General features: G+C 34.9%; 2 protein-coding genes and 3 long non-coding RNA genes across 11 annotated transcripts in view; 3 read left to right on the forward strand and 2 right to left on the reverse strand.

The window, feature by feature from the left end:
- LOC100369054 (whirlin-like) overlaps positions 1-6,138 on the reverse strand; it is a 47,809-nt gene extending 41,671 nt beyond the window's left edge. For all 3 annotated transcript variants that reach the window (XM_085492293.1, XM_085492292.1, XM_085492291.1), the window contains exon 1: positions 5,253-6,138. In XM_085492293.1, the coding sequence (XP_085348419.1) occupies positions 5,253-5,924 (672 nt within the window). In that variant the 5' untranslated portion in view covers positions 5,925-6,138. The remainder of the gene's footprint in view (positions 1-5,252) is intronic.
- Positions 6,139-9,149: 3,011 nt separating this feature from the next.
- On the forward strand, positions 9,150-9,948 carry LOC146732606 (uncharacterized). The gene is made up of 2 exons (XR_014926866.1): positions 9,150-9,303; positions 9,631-9,948. It is a non-coding gene; the product is annotated as an uncharacterized LOC146732606 (long non-coding RNA).
- Positions 9,949-10,474: 526 nt separating this feature from the next.
- Positions 10,475-24,312, forward strand: part of LOC102805867 (uncharacterized) — a 42,879-nt gene continuing 29,041 nt past the window's right edge. For 4 of the 5 annotated variants that reach the window (XR_014926910.1, XM_085492472.1, XM_085492474.1 and 1 more), the window contains exon 1: positions 10,475-10,627. The gene's annotated coding sequence lies outside the window, so the exon portion shown is untranslated. Of the gene's footprint in view, positions 10,628-22,666; positions 22,741-24,312 lie in introns of those variants that run through there. The other variant, XM_085492473.1, reaches the window with a different exon arrangement.
- LOC146732607 (uncharacterized) lies at positions 13,111-16,077 on the reverse strand. Its single transcript, XR_014926814.1, has 2 exons — positions 15,674-16,077; positions 13,111-13,372 (listed from the first exon to the last, which is right to left on the reverse strand). It is a non-coding gene; the product is annotated as an uncharacterized LOC146732607 (long non-coding RNA).
- On the forward strand, positions 15,923-16,951 carry LOC146732608 (uncharacterized). The gene is made up of 2 exons (XR_014926815.1): positions 15,923-16,306; positions 16,634-16,951. It is a non-coding gene; the product is annotated as an uncharacterized LOC146732608 (long non-coding RNA).

Genomic DNA, 24,312 nt, shown 5'->3' on the forward strand with positions numbered 1-24,312 from the left:
GGGGAATTAAAAAATTCAGATAATTTATCTTTCTTAAAATTTGAAAGTATTTTCTTTATGTTTAAATTGTATAATGCAAAAAATGATTCAGTAAACATTCATAAGATGTCTTGCTATTGGCTGATATGTTATGAAATCTACAATATGGTTGAAAACAAACCAATTGAAACAGATGTTATATCTCTCAGAAAGCTGCACAGTATCATTAACATATGTTACCTAAGCTGAGATTATTTATAGACGTCATAGATGCTCCCCTGCATGTGCAGTTGGGATAATCAATATTCAAGATAATCAGTATTCAAGATAATCAATATTCATAATAATTAATATTCAAGATAATCAATATTCATAATAATCAATAGTTAAGATACTATTTTTATTCGCAAACATGCTTACATGAATTACAGAGGAGTTTCTACGGTCAAAATAAGTAATTTGAATGGTTCAGTATACAACATATGTGATACACTCAGTTGATCGAAGATGGTAATTAGAAATTGGGTTAATTGAGGACCAAAATTACGGTTTAAGGAAACTAGGTTTGGGGCTAAATATAAATTTAAAGTAATTTTTTAAAGACACTAGGAATCCCTAATATTTGCTCAGCAAAATGTACTATCAAATAAAATAAAAAAGAAGCAAATAAATTAAGGAGGAATTCAAAAATTAGTTTTTTCCTCTAACATTTTATAATAACCAGTTATGAGGAATAACTTGCCAAAATATCAGGAAATTCCATTCAATATAGATTAGCCATGACACTCTTAAGTGCAGTGCAACACTAAACTGACATGTTCCTTTAATGCCACAATAGCATGTCATGTTTTACAAAAGTTGTCAGTTAATATCTTGTGAACAGTGTACAAACAAGGTGACCATCCATGTGACCTTTACAAAATAGTACATCTTCAAAGAATGATTCAGGATTCACAATTTTAGGTTTCATAAATCTTTTTTTCTGAATTCCACCCCATAAATGAATTCTGTAACATTCTTTACAATAATGGAATAACCCTAGGTTGTGCACCCTTACCTACATACCTATCCACCCTGAATAAAATGGTTTGCTCACCATACCACAGACCAAGAAAATGACTTGTTATTCATACTGCATGTCTTTAGAAATGCATCACTGAAACCATTATGGTCTCAGTAAAATAAACCCCCCAAAAAAATTAATTAATACATGGAGTTATACGTCTATGGTCAACTAATTCAAGTACTGCGGCAGATTTATGAATGTGGATCACAAGTCGTGTTATATTTATTTTTTCAGTGAAAAGTTTATTTAGTAAAAAAAGTCATATTTGGTTTAGTGAGTCAATGTAAACTAAACAGAGTGTACTAAAGGAAGCACTGGTACATGCTGCCTTCTGTGTGATTATAGTCCTAGGTGCTGTGTTTTACAACCAAACATTCATATTTTTTGACATCTAGATGGACTGTGAGTTACAGAAAGTCTGTACATATTCTTAATGTTTTTTATTTTAGTATTTTTTCTGCTGTCCCTATATAATGATGATATGAAATTGTAAATCTATCATATAAAAATGACTTTCTGATCATTTGACTTGTCTATTTCTCAATTTTTGCAGGTATCTTTAATACACACTGGGTTTGTTTCCCTGATCAACTAGAATTATACTGGTGTAAATTTGTAAAAAGTCCATAGATCTAATGTAAGTGATGTATTACCATGGTAACAGAAGACAACTAAATAGGAGCTTAAAAACTTAATTTCTGAAAATATATAGATCAATGTCACCTTGGTGTAAATACTGTGATAGCCAATGAAATCACAGATACTCAGTGTACAGACCCTGTGATAGCCAATGAAATCACAGATACTCAGTGTACAGACCCTGTGATAGCCAATAAAAAAAAAGTTTGAAAAAGCAAAATATAGTACACTTTGATATGTAGGGCACCATCAGAGCAATGCTTCTAACTATGACACACCCAGAATAATTCAATATTAATTAATACTTTAGGATCAAAACTGAGAGATCATTTGCTACATTGGATATTGGTACAGAACAGGACATACAGCTGACAACAGGTGGTCATACAATTACTACAGAAGCTGAGACATTGCCAGTATAGTACAACTTTAATACTAGTAACATATTTACTCTATTAGAAGTACAACTTCAATACTAGTATCATATTTACTCTATTAGAAGTACACCTTCAGTACTACAGTGTTCTCCCCAGGATGTAAACAGCGTGGCGGTACCGCCACAGTGCTTCGATTTGCCGCCACACCGGTCTGACACCGTCACGGTGATTAGCAAGACCGCCACAGTGCTTTTTTTCATTTGGGGATTTCGTCACGCTGGTCGGCCTGACCGGCACTCAAAATTAGCGACCACCACGGAAACGCTTCCGACTATTGTCATATTGTTATTCTACTTACGTACCGATCGACACGCATCCTGCCAGTCGTGGATAATAATTTGTAAACAATAGACACAGTCGCGTGATGTGGTAGCGGCTTTGAACAATACAAGTCAATTTTGTAAAATTAGCATCTCTTTGTTTGTAAGTAAATACTTTCTAACGATAGACGCAGTCTTTAGATTGAAAGCTAAAATTCTTTCAAAATCAATTCCACCCGATATAACATGGGCAAATCGAAGTTCACGATCAGTTTACGCTACTCAAGAAAAAAAACGTGTTTATTGCGTTATTGGGTAAAATACATTTGAACTGTTATCATCGTGAATTATGTAAAAACACTTCTTTCAATACTTTTTTTACCTTTTAAAAATTTCTAATCACCTCTTTCGAAAGCCATCATGCAGTTTTTATCTGAAATTCATACCAAAACATCATGCTACGACATCGCTTTACTTCCGCAATGTAATTTTTATGATCACGATCATTCGGAAAACTTCGGGTTCTACCGGCATTACCATGCGACATTCTGATTGGTAAATGGCGTTTTTGACCCACCGGGTCAAAGGACACTTGCCGGTCAACTAATGCGTCATAACTATCATGGCGGGTCTTAGCCCTGAGTACAGTCCTGTAGGTTGGCCTCCTTCCGTTGATCATTCGGCCCCCACAGTCCTGAGAAGTCGCATAGACCGGGGATTCGACACTATTGTGAAAGAGTGTATCGGGCGATTTAAGAGGCATTCAGCTTTGCGGTTAAAAAATAAGCAGGTCGATGCGTCTAACTATTCTAAATACCTTAACTGGAAGCGAAATTACATAAGATTTCCCACTAGGGTCGATAAAATCGACATTTTCCAACGTCAACCGAAAATATACGCCGCCATCTTGTTCTTGACGCATTCATAAACAAAACGTTGTTTCGTTGCGTAAAACTTGCTTTCGCCAACGTTCCAGTGCTGTAGGTTCATTTTTCGGCCACAAAAAAGGTATTTGTAATCGCTAGATTGGTCGATAGATGTTTTAGCTGGTTACAATCATGAAAACTGCAGAACGGTTCTCCGCCATAAATTTGTAGGCGGGTGTCGAATCCCCGGTCTATGCGACTTCTCAGGACTGTGGGGGCCGAATGATCAACGGAAGGAGGCCAACCTACAGGACTGTACTCAGGGCTAGGCGGGTCTGTGTTTTCCACCGAAGTGATCGAGTGATCAAAAATAATTTCTCCCGATAAAACTAGCTCAAATTTTATGTTTTTTTTTCATATAAAAAAAGAAGTATTTAATTTGTGCATGGCATCATGACCGAGTAAGAGGAATTATTGGTATAACCGGTGTACATGTATAACATCGCGAAGTAAGTTATGTCACGTCGTAACTTTGATCGTTTGGAAGTGTTATTTGTTCGTTCATTTACTGTAAATGTAAACGTTAGAAGCTGATGGTCGGAATAATAACCAACAATCCGCCAAATAACTACATAGTCGATTTTTTGAAGGAGAATTTTGCAGTAAATAAGATCATGAAAGAGGTGAACATAATCCTGGCTCAAACGTTTCAAATGAGTTTCATTTAACCTTTTACAGTTTATTTGTTTCTTTTTAGTCTGTAGCATTTGCATTTCAAGAATGTTTCATTTTTAAATTCAAACTCTTCTAAATTGTGAAACGTAATATTTTGACTCAAAAAAAAAAAAATTTCCCTGTGACGGAGCTCATTAATATTACAAAAGTGCCCAAAATAAAAGTGTTTATAACACTGTGTGAAGCAAATAAATATCTGCCACTTTGTTTTTAAAAATATATGTTGTTTATTGTGTGGGTGTAAATGTGCTTTGGTCAATTTCTATTATTATGTAAATTATATGCAAATTATATGCAACCTAGGCCGCCACAGTGGTTTAAATTCCTGGTGAGAACACTGTACTAGTACCATATTTTCTCTAATGAAAGTACACCTTCAACACAGTTTACCATTACAAACCTATTATTGCTATTTGTAAAGCAAAGCAATCACTATGGCGATACAGCTGGTTGTGTTGCATTTCATTTATAGTATTTTAGCTGGATTTTCTTTTTCTGATATTATTTTGGATGTTGCGCTAACTCAAAGAAATATGTATATTCTGGTGTCTTTGGTTTTGATAATTGCAAAAACCAGAGAAAGTGATGTGCACAGCATTATATTATTTTCTGTATTTGTGTAACCATAGATACTGAAAGAATGATGGAATCAAAGTTTACACAAAATAAAAATGATTTTGTGAACTAGCAAGCAGTAGATGCACATTGTTGTACAGTATGTTATACCAGTGTTTATCTCCATCAAAACAGGACCCTGGTTGTCCAAAAATAACTCATTCTGTTGGTGATGACGCCAATCCAATTAATCCAACAAGTCTGCCCTTTTGTATGCAAGGAATTATAAAATTCAACCCCAAATAAATTATTCTCAACTAAAAATAATACATTTGATTTTAGTCCCTTAAATCATGCAAATATCTAATTCGTTGTACTTAGCAATTACTGGAGGATATTGTTCTGTTACACTTGCTGCAACTTGTTACATTCATGTGTACTGTTAATTGGGTTAATTTAATTTAAATATTATTGTCAGTTTTTTTGTTTGTTTTTTTACAAATAATAGAAGCCTGTGTTACATTGATATTAATAAAATTTAGTAAACACACCACATTTTGCTTCTTTTGGACCAGATAAATATTAAAATGCACATTTTCAGTGATATATCATTATACACGCATTATAAGCACGACCTCTCGGCCATCACATCACATGCTGGTAGAATTCAATGGAGAAACACTATAAAATAAAAGTATAATAGAGAGTGACTCACCCGAGCAGCTTCCTCGTGTGTTATCCTTTCAAAGGATATATCGTTAGCTCGTAGTATCTGATCGCCGGGTTGCAGCCCAATGCGTTCTGCCGTACTGTACGACTCGACGAGCGAAATGAAAATACCGACGCCGTGTTCACAACCTCCCCGTATACTGAACCCTAATCCATCCTCGGGGGGAGGGGACTTTTTCAAAATAACTTTCCGGACGTCCTTGTACGCATCAGCGGGAAATGTTTGTCCGGACGATTTTTTTACTGTTTTACCGTGTGGTTCTGTTGTTCTCTTGTTGGCGTTTCGACCTCTCGGCGGCAAACTCGATGATCTATTTATGCTGCCAGGACGGGGGAAGAGCCCGTCTGTGTGCCGCCAGTAAAGCCGCTGATCGGTCGTAGGAATGACCTGCCCCAGCATATAAAACAGATAACGTTTTTCTGGTGTGTCTAAAATAACTCGCAGAGCCTGGACTAAGTCATACACATTCCGCCGAGCATGGTAGTCGTTCAGTGCATGCACAAAATATGCCCGATCTCCTTCATTGAGTAAGTTGTTGAGAGCATCGTGAAGACGGCGAACGTTAGTGGAAAGGGTTCGCCTACCAATTGGTGTCGGTGACGGTGAAGGATCTCTCCATGATCGACCGCTGTATGTGCTCCGTGGCAGAGTCGACATGTTTATTCCTCCTGTACACCCACCTGTGATGAAAACACGGAAAGGAAGCCCTTGCGGTACTTCACTTTTATATCACCCGACAGCAAAAGTAATCCAGAGCAAAGGCACAATCAAAACGTCGGGTCATTTTACGGCGAAAATCGCGATCGCAGAAAAAAATATTCGTGCCACTCGCACTTTCACAACGAAAACACATCGCGTTCTATGAATCTACGCAGGATGATTACGCAGTCGTCTGGCTAAATGAAAAGCGGACCGCTGATTGGTCAATTGATTGATTGAGTGGCAACTGAAAATATCCGGCAGACTGTTGCCTCCGTGCAATTTCTGTATCGGCGGCTACACTTCACAGTACATACTAGTAAACGAATTCTACTCGTTTTATTTTAATTCTGTTTTTCTAAATAAATCGCTTGAGCGAAATACAGCGGACTCAAACTAAACATGATTCCCTGTTGTCCCTATTCTCTTGTCTCAACGTAAATCGAGGTGAGCTTATTTAGACACAGAGGGCGCTCTTTAAACAAAAGATAACATTTTCAAATCACAATGGAGAATACTGCTGTAGTCGCGCTCTTTACGGGTCTATACATTTCAATGTTCAGACCTAGTTTCGTTCAAATAGTACGCTATTTAGGGTGTATCATACTTTCGATTCAAATTTAAGTTTAAGATTAATTATATGTTTAATGTTTAACAGCAAATTGGTAAACCACAAACTCTCTATTGTAAAAAATATATTACTTTGATCGTTGTTTTAAAATTATTGCATTTTTTGTTACTAATCCATACCCGGCTAATCCCCAAACAAAGGCTTTTTTGAAAAATATACAATAACTTTATTTAGTCCGAGTAATCATAGTAATATTGCATTTTTTTTGTTTCATGCAATATGGAGCCAAAATTACCGCTGTCGTACCAAATAAACGATTATGTGGTGACATGTTTTGATATTCAAACACGCATATGTAGTTAGTCATTTGGAAAATGAATGTTTGGTCGACCATCATTTGCAACTACGATGATAACTTTCCGTTTTCGAAATTGTGCAATTCTTTTGTTTAAAACAAAGAAAACAACTGATTTTGACTACTTCATTCAAAAACACCGTAACTCCAATGTTCAATCAGCCAAAAGAAACCTCTCGTTCAGATGGGAAATTCAGATGTGTTGCGCTAACGTGTGGATTGTTGTCACATGGTATTAGAAATATTCTAAAATCAAGGAAGGACCAATCAAAATTGACCATTGTTGAAGATACCCTCTGAAATGAAATTAATTCTAGAAAAAAGTTGAAGGGAAAAGTGTATCTTAATTAACATGATACCTTTTATCTAGTGCTGCCAACGTTTTCATACTGTTAACATATTTATTTTCATTGGCATGTAATTTCACTGTTTTTAATTTTTTGATGCTTTGAGCAATTTCGTTGGCAAAAAATTAAAGAGTTAATTTAGCAAATATTATATGTATAATTAATGCGTTTACAGTATGGAATACTGTGGCTACAGAGGGCGTTACTCTCAATACATTTGTATAATGTTTTACATTTCCCTTGGTGCAACAATCTTAGTATGCAACACGTGGCGTCGCCGACATAGACCATAAAATGTGAACAATCAATGTATCAGTGTATATACATTTAAATTTATATATTGAAAGCTTGGATATAGAAGAACAGAGACGAAGATATCTACTTACGGCGATATAGTAGTAAATGTATGAAGATAAAAGTAATCCTTCAGTAATAGCCGGAGGTACGACGTACCTGGCGATGACCTCTTCCCCGTATTGCCAAGTACAATAATAGTCTAGGATAAAATTACTATGAAAAGATATTGTGAAAACACAATGAAGAAGAAATGGAAAAACACAAAAAAGTGTGACATTAAGTATTCGTAAAATATATACAGCAATCCCTGAAGATGATTCTTTGAATTATTAAACGAGCTACTGTATCACTTCCGGCATTCTGCAATATTGGACCCATAGATGTTTATAAATTTTTACTAATGTAGAGACAAAGTTAAACTAAAGTGTGTGATCGCTATTCGCTGTCTCGATTTCCCTTTTCTTTTTTTTTTATTAATTATTTTCTGAACGTGGTATATTTTCATACCGGCATTTTTTAATTGGCAAGGAATGTGAATAAATACTATTTGTATAGAAATTTATTGGATTAATTAAGTCTCAAAAGTTATTCATTTCTTCTACAGAATGAGAATGAAAGAATTACCAGTACATTACTGGTCACGTATAGTTATTTGGAGCTACAGTTTATCCCAAGTTATTGTCGCTAGGATACAAGACGTTTGAATTACCCAACACTTTCAAGAAACGCAGGTTGTAAATTGATTGAAAAATGGTGGTATGTCTACACATCTAGAAGTGTCTAATTTTTGTTGAAGCATATCTTAATTTATTATTTTTCATATTGAAAATGTCTTGATATTTTTTTAGAAACAGTTTTGTAGAATTACAACTAATGTTTTACTCAATCAAATCAAATGTGTACTCAATATAGCGCTGTCATTATTCAATCATCGTGAGATGAACATTACAGGAATAAGGGAGATTCTACATTCCCATTCTACAAATCAGACATGTAGCACGTCGATTTCTGATGTTTAAAGCGCAGTGGTCGTCGCGCACCGCGTGTACGAATTTCATGTAAATAAACAATGTATTTTACACGCGTTGTATACGTCGCTATGAGTCCCATATCGAACAGGACGTTTCCCACTTTGAAGTTAGTTGCGAACAACTGCTACGTCTATGTACTTTTTTGTTAACGTATCAAGTATCAAAAAGACCTGCCATGAGAGCAGTGTTCTCCCCAAAGCGTTTTAGCGTAGCGGGGCCGCTACTCCATTATTTATGCCGCTACTCTGAGATATTGCCCGCTACTCTGTGGCATTTCCTGTTACTCTTTGTTTTAGCTTGTTAATACACGTGCGAATCTGTTAGTCAGCGTCATCAGCGTCCGGTACTGTGAGCCAAATCAGGTGTGAATGGAAACATGTCAGTGATTACGCAAAGACAATGGACTAATACAGCTTCGTACTTCGACAATAAACACTTTCGCCCTATTTAATTGGGGTAATAGCGAGTATTTTCTCAGTAGCATATTTGGCTGGAAGAAGCAACGATGTCAAACAGCAGAAATATTACGTTGTGGTTCCGCGTAGAACGCCCTGCTGGGCCCCTGGTTGCGAGCGATAAACCCACCAGCAACGCGGTCACCGGTACCCCTGTCGGCAGTGGTACTAAACGTGTCCAAGATGATGTTACAACGAAAAGTGCAAAAAAATAAACTCTAGATTTGATGCACAATGGACAACAAAATATACGTGGCTGAGAGAAACATCCGATGGCAAAGGTAAAAAAAGTATTTATTTGTAGCGTTTTACTTGGAAGCGAGTTTTGACCTAGTTTAGTAAATTTTTGTATGGCTTCATTTTTTGCCGATCGTCGAAACATTTTTTTGGAAACGACCTTCTTTCTGGAAGTTCAAAAATTGTTGGCTACGATTTATCAAAGTAACTAATACTAGTATTGTGTTTTGAAATAGTTGGGTAAAGTTTATCGTGGCAATTTTTAGGTTTAGCGACTTTTCAAAATGGCGGCAATTTGTTTATTTTCGTGTTGATCGTGACGATATTTTTTAAATACAAGTATTGATTCGCTCCTATTTCTTATCTTTTAGGAATGCTGTGACACATATGTGGAAAATTCAACTTAAAAACATCCAGAAATAGTTCTTTGGTATGGAATTCTATGCCATGTATAACTATTACGAAATATGCTATCGATAAACACGCACACTCGGAGATGCACAAGAAGGCCATGTCATTTAATAGAAGTGGGAAGCAAAGAAAATCACGGCGTTCTCAAAAGCTGCAGATCACTGGGCTTCCATGAAAGTCCGAAAAATCAACATTACATAGAAATCACACAGCAGCAGATTCATTTAATCTTCTACATAAATTTGTTAAAAAATAAAGACACATTTTCATCCATACAAGCCTGTCATTATTGTTTTCTTTATCTTCAGACAAATGCTAATGATATGTAAATTATATGCAAATTAGCCGCCACTCTGATACATTTTTCTGGGGAGAACACTGGAGAGGACATCCGGGTATGTCAAAAACTAATTCGTTTGGTAATGTGACCCACGTGACACACATCATCTCTTTCTAGCAGAGTTAGTATATCCATGGACGTACGTATTAGTATGTCCATAGTATATCTATGGTAGGAGGACTATGTCCCCATGAGCTCTCTGGGCACCTAAAACAATTAAACGTTGTTTTATCATCCCATTTGTCGGTTCATTGAAATTCAAAAGTAGGTGGAGGATATTTGCGGAAGTTTATAAATTAAAACTACAGTACGGGAAAAAATAATACCATTGAGTCGACAGAAGGATCGACAGCCTGTGCGAAAAGTACGAGTATGTAAAATTGCCATCGCCGAAAAGGGCGCCCCCTGCAGGTGTTTTAAACCAGACCTGAAGTATGCAAATTAGTGTTATCGATTCTGGTCGCCATTTTGAATTCTGCTTCAGTTTGGGTCGGTGTGTCAGTTGGTCGTTGGATATATATCGGCGGGACTTTCATCCATTTGTGATCGAATACACACGTTTCTAACAACAGGAGGAGCAGCCAGGAAAGTGAATATAATGCTGGGATAGATGAGACGTAAGTTGTCTTCGATATTTACTTTTCAAAGCTTGTTTAGGTTGATCGGACATGTAAGTACTTGTGGAGGTGTGTGCGACACCGAAGAAAACAGTTAGAGTAAGTTTGTTTGTAAGGAGGTCAACATCTATTGTCAAGGAAAACACTATTTCCAAAGGATTTCCATTCAGCCATTATCATATCACCACATGACCCTTGCAACGAATATAGAATGTCGCCTCAGTGGGGGTAAAATGTCGTTCTTGATGACAAATAGGGGTTTCTATTGTCGATGTTGTGACAAACCGTTGCACATTCCCCAGAATGGCGTCAGTAGCAACGAACTTAAAAGCTACAAAGATTGGAAATACAATTATAATTTCATTCTTTTTTATACCATCACCTTATATCACGTATGGAGAATTTCTTGTAGAATAATAAATTATTATATTGCTAAAATTAAAATTATTTAGAATTTCTGCTTCATACTGATTAACGCAAATCTATTTCACAAAATTCACGAGAAATAATTGATGACCACTGGAGATAATTCTAAAAACTATTCTTTGTACATGTATAGATGTGATTGTCCTGGGAAATGTTAGAAATTTCTGCCATAAAACAAAACAAAAAAAGGCAATATTCAAAAACAATTGCAAAAAATATTATAAACCATTTCCCACCAGATACATGTAAATATTATTTAATCAACTTCCATTGATCACTTTTTACAATTCTTTCAAAAAGTAAAATATTTTAAGTATTTATTTTTTCCTAGGGACATTATTAAATGAAAATTGGCAAAATGACAAAATTGTCATGGGTTATAAAACTCACCGTTTGCGCACTCTGAACTATTTTTCATTATATTGTGGATGGATTAAAGCAATAAATATTGCCAAGTTGTTGTTACTTTGCTGCACAATAGCCTACAACTTGTAAATGGTCAGGGTATTTTGGTGATTGAGCAATCAGAAAATGGTGGTGTTAAAGAACAAAAGTTCATAGAGATTCGGTTGCTATGGTATGATCATGATTAAAAGTCACAATAACTATTGTTATTCTGTTTTCGGAGATTATGATAACAATTTGTAGATTTATTTGCCATATTCTGAAAACTAATTTGATATTTGTTCCCCAGTGTGGTTTACTTATTCTCAAATTGGTCCCAAACTTTCAGTTGCAAGGTAAAACCTGAATGCATCTTTGAGTATTCGTGGCAAGTTGGCATCTTTGATAATGTATGAATTCTTGGCACCGTTCCCGAAAGAGTGAACTTTGACCCTACAAGCACTGTCCAAACTTTAATGTCCACTTCAGGTTTCGGCCATGGAAGCAATTGTAAATGTCTCAAAGGTCAAGATAGGCTATGAAGCCAAGTAATGTAGCATAAAATATTTGTAATTAAAACCATTATTCACTGTACAGACTCTGGCTAAGGGCCAAGTACTTTCAAAGTAAGCTAACTGGCTGTAAAAGTGGTTTTGTGTTTTTTAGCAGTTCTGTAATAAAGACGTTTATAATTTGTTTTTACTTAGTAACACTATGACAACAGATGCTGTAGCTGTCAACTCTCTTGTTGATATTATACCTATATCAACTGAATCACTCAATGAACCTCTTTGATTCTTTCATATCAAAGTTTGTTTATGTCCAGTTCACAATTTCTTTGAATACTGTCGCATATGATAAGTGTATTTTAATTAATGGTCATGTCAATGTGTCCACACTTTTATCTGGGACATTCCTGGACAGATGATGTTCAAACTTCATCATTCATTGTCTTCGGGTACATGATATTTACATGATCTGATTTTCAGATTAGTTTAAATATCAGACATTTTAATGCTTAAAAATGTGACAAAATCGAGCATTCCCAGCATTTCAAAACCTGATCGAATTAAACTTCACACATCAAAATCATGTCAAGTTGTGAATAACAAATTACACTTTTGCTAACTATTGCATGATGGGGATTGTGTCATGTCGATGACTTGATTAATTCTGAAATATTTCCTAATTTTGCTTCACAGTTTAGTTTAGCAAACTTGCTTGTTTCATACTTTAAATTACTTTATTTTTGCCTGGAATTTATTTTTGCTATTTTCTCTGAAGAAATGAATCAATACCTTTTTCCCTATATTTTTCTATATTTCAACTCATCAACAATCAATAAAAATAAACTTTATACAAAACAGCCAAAATTTTTAGCGAAAATTATTCCAGCAGTGAGTTAAAATATAGTATTTTACACTACACTACACTACATTAAAATATGCAGAATAAACAAGCCAATCAGGCCTTGACCTGCGCTATTGTACTTACAATGCTTTATAAAGTGTAAACATGTAGCTGCTTGGTTTTGACCAGCAATTCTTATCCCTAGAGATATTGTCTGTGGTATCATGGGACACTCAAACCATTGTTGTTATTATCCACAGATCTTTCTCTGGGGTCTTGAGTTCGGCAACAAATCATAAAGTCTTCAGAGACTTTAGAGTTTATAAAATAACTTTTGTTTGTTTTATTACCGGTACTTATTTTCAAAGGTTGACAGATCATCTAATTTTATTAGGTTGTAGCTACATGTTATTTTATGTGTGCTCTATACTTTGATTTTTATTTCATGTAAAATTAAATCAAAACCTGCCATATTTAGCTGTCGTAGTTTCAGTGACTAATTAAAGTTCCGGATGATTGATGAAGCATCTTGTTGGTTTCCTTGGCAACCTGCAGTCATGGCGTCTGCCATCTTTTGTTGATGATCTGTGTAATGAATAATAATTCACCAACTATTGATTATTTAAAGTTTAATAAAGCTTGATCTGACAGCAATAATCATGTACATGTACAATGTATCAAGTTAAATATACCATGATAAATTTACAAACTGGTTTACTGTCTAGTTTGTCATGTTAGCAATGTACATGTATAGTACAGTGTGAGTGTAACTCAACAACCAAGCTGGTTTTGACTTTTTTCACAAAAAATACAATTTTTAAAGTGTGTATCATATAATATAATCCTAAATAATTTTAACTTATTCTGCGAATTTACTAAAGTTATTAGGAGATGTATTTAGATGGATTTCTGTGTACAAGTTAGGTATATGTATATGGCTAGGTATAAGTTAAGATAGCTCCAAGCCTTTTAAAAGCTAGCTGATTATTAGGCTACCCTTGACTGTACTGCATGTCACACATCATCCTGAAGCATATTCCACTGTATCCAAATACATGTATGCAGACCTTTGTTACCTACATCCCTCAGTGATGGGGCATGCTTATTCTGATTAGGCACAATTGTAGATGGTCTTTAATAGCTAGAATTTGTTGTGACTCAGGTTACATTCACAGTCTATTATTAAATTATAAATAAGTGTGATTCACTTGTCATAGCCAAGTAGTACCCAGTTAAGTCAAATTGCTTTGACATGTGTGGCTATTTATGGTTAAGCCATAGTGATCAGCAAACCCACTTGTCTGTATTAAACTATCTACATGTAAGGTATGTATGCTTTAACAAGCATTTATTCTCATTTTGCAATATTTTTCTTTACTCCTGTCATTAATGATATGTTGGTAAGGTTTTGATAAGGAATAGGAAGCACTGTAAATACCTTGAATATTGTAAGAGACAAATTGTTGCGAATTTTGTGGCTTCACGAATGCTATAAACTCATCAAATTACTATAACTCTTAGCAGTGAAAATTAATTAAGCGGTTTACAGTAATAATATTGCTGTATACGAGAGGTTAAATAACTTGAGTACTTCTGTGGTTATTTTTGTACATACATGTACACCATCACACTATTGCACACCCAGCCATATTTTTGTTAGACAAGCACACATTTACCTTTTCTTTTTTGATTGAACACATTTTTACCATAGAATTAAAATAAATGGCAAAAACAGGACGTATGAGAAATGTAATTCTATTCAGTCAACTAGTCAGGATTTCTAATGTGTGCTATACTAATGCATCATGTGGTTTCTGTTTTCATTATAAGTCAATTAAATTCCCATAATGCAAGGTTTCAGGTTTCCGTAGTGGTATATTGTCTGATTTACTACTGCATGATGTATACTATTAGGTAAATCATCCCGCTGACCTATGACCTATCACCGTTAGATGCCAGGCTTTAACTTAAAGGTAGGACACTACACAAAAGTAAAAATATTGTATTCTTTCTTTTTTTAACATATCATGTTACAAAGAAATAAAAAATATGAGGTCAGAGAAAATCAGTCAATAAAATAAATTGAAAATAGCATGTTTTGTCTGTTTTACGACATTTTACTATTCTTTTCCTATGGCAAGGATGTATCTCAATGTCAAAAATGTTGTCATATGGTGAAAAAGAATATATAGTGTTTTACAAGGTACTTTTTCGATGTCTACAATTAATAAAAAAATTGGCAATATTTTTAGTGGGTCAGAAAATGTGTTTTCATTGTGGTGTTTGGAAACTGATTTTATTCGGATTACGGTATTTTACCATATTTCTCAAAATTTTGACAGTGAACCAAAAAGTTCACATACTGTTAATACTGACTAATAATTGGATAATTCATTAATTGTAGTCAGTTTTTGGCACAAAATATTGCTACTGCTACATCAGGGGTTTTTCTAGAAAAAAACTACAAGAGGGAGCACTGCAATTCAGCGGCGCCACCAAGTGGGAGAGATAGGGTTCTTCCTACCAGGGTGTGGGGTTTTTGATAATTCTAAGTTAAAATGGAGCATTCTATGGCTTCCTTGGGGCCAAAATTACTATCAGACAGGTCACAGTTGAAGACTGTGGCCACATGTGATCCCTGGTCAATGAGAATTTTATGGTTGCCCGAGGATCTGCTCCCAAGGGTAAGGGGCGCATGGCTATGGCATACAAGTGCTGTGCCCCTGTTCCTTCGTTTAAAAAAATCCCTGGCTAAATTGCATATGCCTAAAATATGCGCACATGTAAAAGCTCATGAGTAGCATTCTACAGCCTAGTTTCTGAATTTTAAGCTGACTTTTCTTGTGGAGCCTGGAGTCTCTGCTATTTATACTGAGTTTAACATACCTGTTGACAGTACTTGATATCATTGTTGTGAACCGTATTGAGTTACTTCATGTCACAGGTGAATGATGTAGAACCTACACAGTGTTCTCCCCAAAGCGTTTTAGCGTAGCGGGGCCGCTACTCCATTATTTATGCCGCTACTCTGAGAGATTGCCCGCTACTCTGTGGCATTTCCTGTTACTCTTTGTTTTAGCTTGTTAATACACGTGCGAATCTGTTAGTCAGCGTCATCAGCGTCCGGTACTGTGAGCCAAATCAGGTGTGAATGGAAACATGTCAGTGATTACGCAAAGACAATGGACTAATACAGCTTCGTACTTCGACAATAAACACTTTCGCCCTATTTAATTGGGGTAATAGCGAGTATTTTCTCAGTAGCATATTTGGCTGGAAGAAGCAACGATGTCAAACAGCAGAAATATTACGTTGTGGTTCCGCGTAGAACGCCCTGCTGGGCCCCTGGTTGCGAGCGATAAACCCACCAGCAACGCGGTCACCGGTACCCCTGTCGGCAGTGGTACTAAACGTGTCCAAGATGATGTTACAACGAAAAGTGCAAAAAAATAAACTCTAGATTTGATGCACAATGGACAACAAAATATACGTGGCTGAGAGAAACATCCGATGGCAAAGGTAAAAAAAGTATTTATTTGTAGCGTTTTACTTGGAAGCGAGTTTTGACCTAGTTTAGTAAATTTTTGTATGGCTTCATTTTTTGCCGATCGTCGAAACATTTTTTTGGAAACGACCTTCTTTCTGGAAGTTCAAAAATTGTTGGCTACGATTTATCAAAGTAACTAATACTAGTATTGTGTTTTGAAATAGTTGGGTAAAGTTTATCGTGGCAATTTTTAGGTTTAGCGACTTTTCAAAATGGCGGCAATTTGTTTATTTTCGTGTTGATCGTGACGATATTTTTTAAATACAAGTATTGATTCGCTCCTATTTCTTATCTTTTAGGAATGCTGTGACACATATGTGGAAAATTCAACTTAAAAACATCCAGAAATAGTTCTTTGGTATGGAATTCTATGCCATGTATAACTATTACGAAATATGCTATCGATAAACACGCACACTCGGAGATGCACAAGAAGGCCATGTCATTTAATAGAAGTGGGAAGCAAAGAAAATCACGGCGTTCTCAAAAGCTGCAGATCACTGGGCTTCCATGAAAGTCCGAAAAATCAACATTACATAGAAATCACACAGCAGCAGATTCATTTAATCTTCTACATAAATTTGTTAAAAAATAAAGACACATTTTCATCCATACAAGCCTGTCATTATTGTTTTCTTTATCTTCAGACAAATGCTAATGATATGTAAATTATATGCAAATTAGCCGCCACTCTGATACATTTTTCTGGGGAGAACACTGCTACAGTGTCAGATTACACCTTGTCAAGACTACCAGGTGTACTTAACTTTTTATAATTCTTCTCAAAACTTCAGTCGCCAATTTGTCTTCTTGCCTCAGTAAAATCAGCATTAACTTTTATAACTAGGAATGTTGTAATATATGTAGCACATGTACTTATAAATGTATGACAAAGGTGTGTCTGTGGTCAAAATTAGTCATACATATTCATAAATAAATAAATAAATAAATACAGTGTTTGGTTTATGCACACTTCTATATTTACTCTATATTTTGTGGTCACTACTAATATTTGTGAAACATTGGTTGAATCTTACTGAAAAATAATTATTTTCAACAAATCTTTCCGACATATATATGCATGCATTTAATTGCACATAGATGTCACAACATAGGGAGAGTGTACAGGTTATTGAATTTTTTTTTTTTTATTGACAGGGGTGTAATACAGTAATAATTTTGGATAATATATTTCCATGTAATCATGTACTGTAGTTGTAAATCCTTCTAAGTTCTACCCTTATTTTGTTACATAGCAAAGTATTCATGTTACTTTGTACTGACTTTCATACTTGTTACAGCATGAATACAGGGAATTTTGGTGCATCAAGTATGAATCCATTTGACCATCTTTAGCACCTCAAATTGACAATTATTTCTCAAAATGTTGGGCTTCAGATAACTCAACACATCTCAAAGTGATTGTCAAATTGCATTATATCTGTATTTTCTGGCGCAGAAGAAAAGTTGTAACATGTTACATGGCTATTGTACTCTAAACTGCCAACACTACTGTGTGTTCTCCATAACAATGCCTCTACGTAAGACAATACCTATTGTGCCCCAGACAGCCGTGAAATGTACAGATTTCAACCTAACAATGGAATTTATCCTCAATATTAGCCATCTTTTCTTCAAATTTAAAGTTATGCTTTAACAGAAAACAAATATTTTAGATTTGGATAGCATTATAAGTTTTATAGGCATGCTATCAGTTTTATATATTCAAGTTACTATGTAAATTTGTTGGAATCGTGCCAAGATTCTTCAAATGCTATCTGTGTCATGAAGGTCAAATAGTTCTTTTGGCTATTGAAGAATATACGCAATTGACCAAACTTCAGTTCACCACTTTTTTTCAAGATGTCTGAATGAAGATAACGGTGTGTATTGCGTTGTCTGATTTATCTGAGACAGGTATATGGTTATTACATTATGGTACCATGTATAGATCTTTCTAAAACAGGTATGTGTTAAATTTTGAGTGGGACATTATCAGAATGCAGCACCTTTGCGACACACCCCTCCATTAGTCAGATAGCTCTGAAATGGATACCTGTTTGTCGCATATATACATGTACAAAATATAGTATCTTTCTTGCATGTCTCTCAGCCATCTTATGCTTTAATTCAACACTGATTTCAGAGTTACTAAATCAGCTGGAGTTTATTAGATTTGCTATAGTCAGTCAGCTGAACAGAAAATAACATAAAGCTACTGAAATGACTAACTTTTATGAATGCTACATGTACATGAGTGGAGGCTGAGTCTTTCAGCTTAGATTTTGTGGAAAACTATAATTACAGAAGTGTATCAATGTGACAACATTTAAATTTAAATATACCAGTAAATTGAGTTGGTTACATTCAGTCTATCCGGTCAGTTGGAAGATGCTCTATGGTGAATGGTTGAGCATGGAAGAATAAAGTGCATGTCTTCTAATTGATATCATGTGACCTGACACAGTGCCTATATCTAACAACTGAATTTGTATGTTTGATAAGAACATGAACTGTTTTCATTGCACCTTTATCTTTTTCTTATACTTATACAAAAAAAAAATGTATGTAATCCCCTCTCACTTAGTTTAATGTTCCTGTACATAAATAGGCTTTTCTGCTTTAGTATACTTACCATCACCCATGTGTACTCAGCTCCTTGTTAGCAAACACTAAAGTCATTCTGAGGATAGTGCTGCATTCAGTCAAAAAGTTTCATTATAGAGAATTATGCGTATTTGGGGGGATGGGGGTGGGTGGATGCCAAACATTTTTTGCTATTGCTCAGTCGTACAACATTGTCTTAAAAAATACCCATGACTGTTTGTGTAAGAACAGTTTAACTGAATGTAACACAGGCTTCAAATAATAAGTACTGTAAACCATTTAATTTTTGCTGTTTGTAATGTTTGTAATATCTCAATGTTATGATATTCAAAGAAATTTCCAGTGCTAAAAAATGTTGCTATTTCACAAAATTCAGGAAAACTTATCTCAAAAGTTTCTAGTATGTTGTTCATGAAACTGAAAAATGTCTTAGGTTTCATTTCTTCATAAATATAGTTTAAATTGCTTGTATACAATATACATATAAAGTCAAGCACACATTCCTAAAGTGGCATTTTTTACAAATATCTGTTAATGTTTAGGATAAACTGTGTTCTTTGCTGCCATTGTCATAGCCAGAAATTCCTGTTCTGAAGCTACTTTTGTTGACTTTTTTTATTCTGTTAGCAAACTCTTTTACTCTATACTATTTGAATAATGCGTATTGTTTAAATCTTGTTTCAGTCAGAGTCCATTAGGCACTCACCATGCTTTTAATCATTCTTATTGTTGGTTTGTGGTCCGTGTCACATGTGATGTTAGTACAACCCATCAACATACCATGGTATTTTAACCCTTTGAATTCCTCTCACAATGTCCAGTAACTTTTATTATTAATGATCATAACAAACAGTGTTGTCTGTTGCTGACTTAGCCGTCAACACTTTCTACATGTAAGCATTTGAGTGCAATCCATGATGAGATCAGTGAATCAACAGGTGTCTTTTTTTTATTTTAGTGAGTGTAGGTGTGTCAACTGAATGCAAGTCAGTAAGCACTGAATGTGAGTCAGTGTGCTCACTTTATGTTGATTTCTCATTCCTTGGTTTTCCACTTCTTGATTCCCAACTCCTTGATTTTTTATTATCTAGTTTTCCATTCAATGTTCTCCCATTCTTTGGTTTTCCATTCCTTGGTTTGCCACTCTTTGGTTTTCCATACCTTGGTTTCCCATACCTTGGTTTCCCACTCTTCAATTTCTCACTAATTTGTTTTCCATTCCTTGGTTTTCCACTCCTGGATTTCCCACTTGTTCTTCCTCTCCTTTGTTTTCCATTTCTTCATTTCCTATTCTTTTGTTTTCCATTACCTGTCTCCTCTTCTTGGTATTCCATTCCTTGGTTTGTAATTTGTAAGAACAGTATTTGATTTTTTCCCAAAAATAAATGTGTAAAAATTGTTTTAGAAATCTTGTGATAAATGTACCTATTCAATGATTAAGTGAGTACCAATTGAGTACCACACTTGTTGTGTTTTCAGTCTACATTGTACTGACCAGCTCAGGACAGCCTGTGGGGACGTCTTTATTACAATGATACCAAACCATGCAGAAATTAGTCTTTGGTCTTCTCCAGTGATTTATGTGACCAGACACAAATCTAAGATTACTTTTATTTATAGTGGTTAGTTTATCTGAAGCAATTCCCAGAAGAGATAAGTAATAAGGTAAAGACGTTAACATTGTTGTGTCTGTGGAATTTATTACCTAAAAAATATTCTTGAGCATGAGGTAAGAGGATAGAGTAGAAGGACATTTAAGTCTGTATATCTACTTTTAAGTCAGTGTTATTGTTCTCATTCATGCCTTGACCACTCAGCTGAACTGGGTTTTAAATGTTTTGATCACAAATATGTTTTTGCAATCCCTGTCAATAAGCGCCATTAATAAAGGTTGACATAGGACAACAATCTTACATTACCATGACGACTAATTTTTACTATTAAATTAACAAATGAACCAAAATAGAAATTCAAGTTTCACTTCTGGGTTTCTATACAACTGAAAGCCAAAAACAAATTAAAAACATTGTAGTGGTCAAGTAAATTGTCTGGTTTCTATAGTTTGTCAAGTGGCAGCACTCTGCTATTCCTAAGACATGCATGGTTGGTATACACTATTTGTAATAATCAATTCCCTCCATGTGACACTCAGTTCACACTTGTTTAGAGCCAGCCTGATGTCTGTCAAGAGATCATGTCAGAACCAATCTCCCACTACCTACTCTACTTGTAAGTTCAGACCGTCTCTTCTAAAGAACTTCATCAAAATACCGGCACATATGTACTGTTACAATGAATACTCTGTAATTATTATACATCTGTCACTGTAACGCTATAAGTTACAGTGTGCCGTAATTTTGCGGTATTGCACTGTGTATTCTCATCCTACCATATTAGGAAATGCGAATTCAAAATATGGAACGATTAAACGCATCCCTAATAATAAATACAAACATGACTGCCCCCAGGGTTTGACACACACACACAAAGAAGTTTGTTAAATATGTTCGAAACTTTTTGGATTTTGGATTTTGGTATTCCTATGATGTACACTTGGGAGGAAAAGATGGATAATAAGGTTATGACAAAGATATTGCAAAGTATGCACAAAGACAGTACAACTGACATGCAGAAGAGGTCGATGTGACCACATATCTTATATTATATTAAGCTAATCGTAGGAAAAATAGAAAGATAAGTTGTTCAACACTTTCAGATATCTGTTGTGTTGATCACTGTGGAGCATAATGTTTTAAATTTCCAGGGCTGTGTAGGTAACTTTCAAATTTCACCAACCCTGCTAGAAAGTTAACAGCCATGTATTAAGGATTATTTTCAAATAATCCCAAATTAGAGTTACTTTACTTAGCTGTAGATAGTCTGAATGTCAGATCTGTATTCTGAGTATGGAAAAAATTGTGTTTTTTATAGTTTTAATTCAAACCGACCATAAAACAATTTTACCACACCCTCAGGCATGTATAGTTTTATCTTTCATTGACCTGACTAGAAAGTCACTTTTCTTTGATGTATCAGCAGACAGTAGTTTCACACACTGCTATGCTATGGAGTGCTTGTTTCTAATTTGTTCTAAATCATGTAAAACTTGTGCTTGTTCAAGTTGTTCATGTAATTGCAATTAATATCTAAAATAATGAATAAATATTTTTTGCATATTGTGTAATCTAAAATTGCAGCAGAATGTCTCTGATATCATCTACTCATTTTTCGAATAGCAGTTTCTCATAAAGGCGGAAATAGTAAAACCAAAATTGTGGGACAAACCTAAAAAAGAAAAAAAAAAACGTTGGAATTCCTATATTTATATTAACCGACCATATGGAAGCTGTAAATATGAATACCACAATAACATCGATGTCCACACACTGCATGTACCAGCATATCTACATGTCACATCTCAAACAAAAAATATGGGTGATTCCATTGTCAAACTGGGGGGGGGGGTGATATGTAAATAGTGTGTAAATTACATAGTATATTCTAATTGCAACCTTTGTTTTTAAATTTATAATTTTTTTTTACTATACTATTTATAACTGGTTAATTATTGCTGTCCTTTGTAGGTTTATTTTATTAGTCTTCTTTTATTAGTTCTTCTCAATCCCCAGCCATATTGGTAGGTTATGTGACGTTTTCCAATGGTTGATAAGTGACATTCACAACATGTCTAACCAGTCTAGTTTACTTTCTCATTTTCAAATCACGGACTCTATACCTGTCATTGGACTTGAAGATTGGATCTTTGTCTACACTTTCACTGAATTATAACTGTTCATTGGTAAGTCTGTGTGAACACACACATACACACTCATTTTGAAAGGTACATTGTGTTCAAGGAGACAACATGTAATATCACAATTGACATGAATTGTGTGCTTTATAAATATAGTAACATGTAAATGCATGTCACTTGTTATCACCTAACTGGCTTCATCACCCACGATAACATCCATTCCTATAGTTATAATCAAGTGAGTATTGGCTACTCTACATGTACATGTAGATCTGTTTACTAGGCTGAATTGGTTGGTACCTGATAGTGTCAGTATAGGGCACTGAATTTATTATAATCCATTATATGAATCTTACTAGAACTAAATAGAAAAGGGATGGATCTATATATTTGTCACATCTGTATTACATTTAGTTGATATTGTTGTATATTGTACTGTGTTAGTAGGGGGTACTATATAATCTGACACTTTCTCAATAACTGTTCCTGTCATTCTAGTGTATTAGATAAATAATACAAGTACATCTTTAATTTTCATACATGCATGCATTGGTGTAGTACAAACATAATTTTCAATTTCATTGTGTTGCTAATGTTGTCATGCTTTCCAAGACAGTCGCCCAATTTGTTCGACCATCTCATTATAATATTAAGTAGGTCATTCCTCTTTATACACACATACATGTACATTTAAAGTACATTGGATGCCTTGCCAGTCAAAATTCTCCATCCTTGTTTAAAATACAGAAAATAACACTCTGGTTGTCCTGAAATATTAAGATGCTGCTACAATGCATACTGGACCTCCCTTTTTTCAGAAAGTTTTGTGTTGTTGGATGAAGTCTTATAGTGTTTATATATGACAAGTACCATATTCATCAGCCGTAGACCTTTCACAACTACATTGTGCTATAGGTGGTGTGTGCTATTATGGTGACTTTAGTTATACAGACATAGGTATTCTCAATCAAAGGAACAGAGGTTTCTTTCATTACTGACAATAACACCCATCATAAAATCAGATGCTCTCTTGTAATCAATAACATTTAGTGAGGGAATAACAAGCATTTTTACTGACACACAGATTTAGTACAGTTGCATATCAGACTTAGTACAATTTTAATTCCATATCAAGTTTATTGGTGTCAATCATATCTATGGTTTTTGTTGGTGTTTATTTGGATGAAAATGAAGTTCATGTTTTTTATATGAACATCGCATTGTTGTTGAACTGATTACATAGTAATTTTATTTGTTCATATATTGTGAAGATATCCGCTTGATCACCTATTGGACTTAGAAAAGCAACTTAAAATTACATCCAGTATGTACCAAACTATAGGATTATCTTATGCCTGGTAACTCTCACCTCATTCACAATTACAGGATAGCTGTGTTGTCACTCCAACAGTCAACTATACCAATAAGCCATGGAAAAATGGGAAATTTTGTAGCACATTGATATAGTGTGTCAGTGGTTTTCTTCACAAATACAAAATTACATTGTACATACATTCAGTTGATAATGCTAATATACTCGGTAATGGTACTGTGTTGTTCTGCATGAAATTACTGTATCTTTTCACTAGACTCACATTTGTCATCCGGTCAGAGTTT

This window comes from Saccoglossus kowalevskii, chromosome 17 (genome assembly GCF_978046115.1).
Source record: "Saccoglossus kowalevskii chromosome 17, keSacKowa6.1, whole genome shotgun sequence".
Lineage (NCBI taxonomy): Eukaryota > Metazoa > Hemichordata > Enteropneusta > Harrimaniidae > Saccoglossus > Saccoglossus kowalevskii.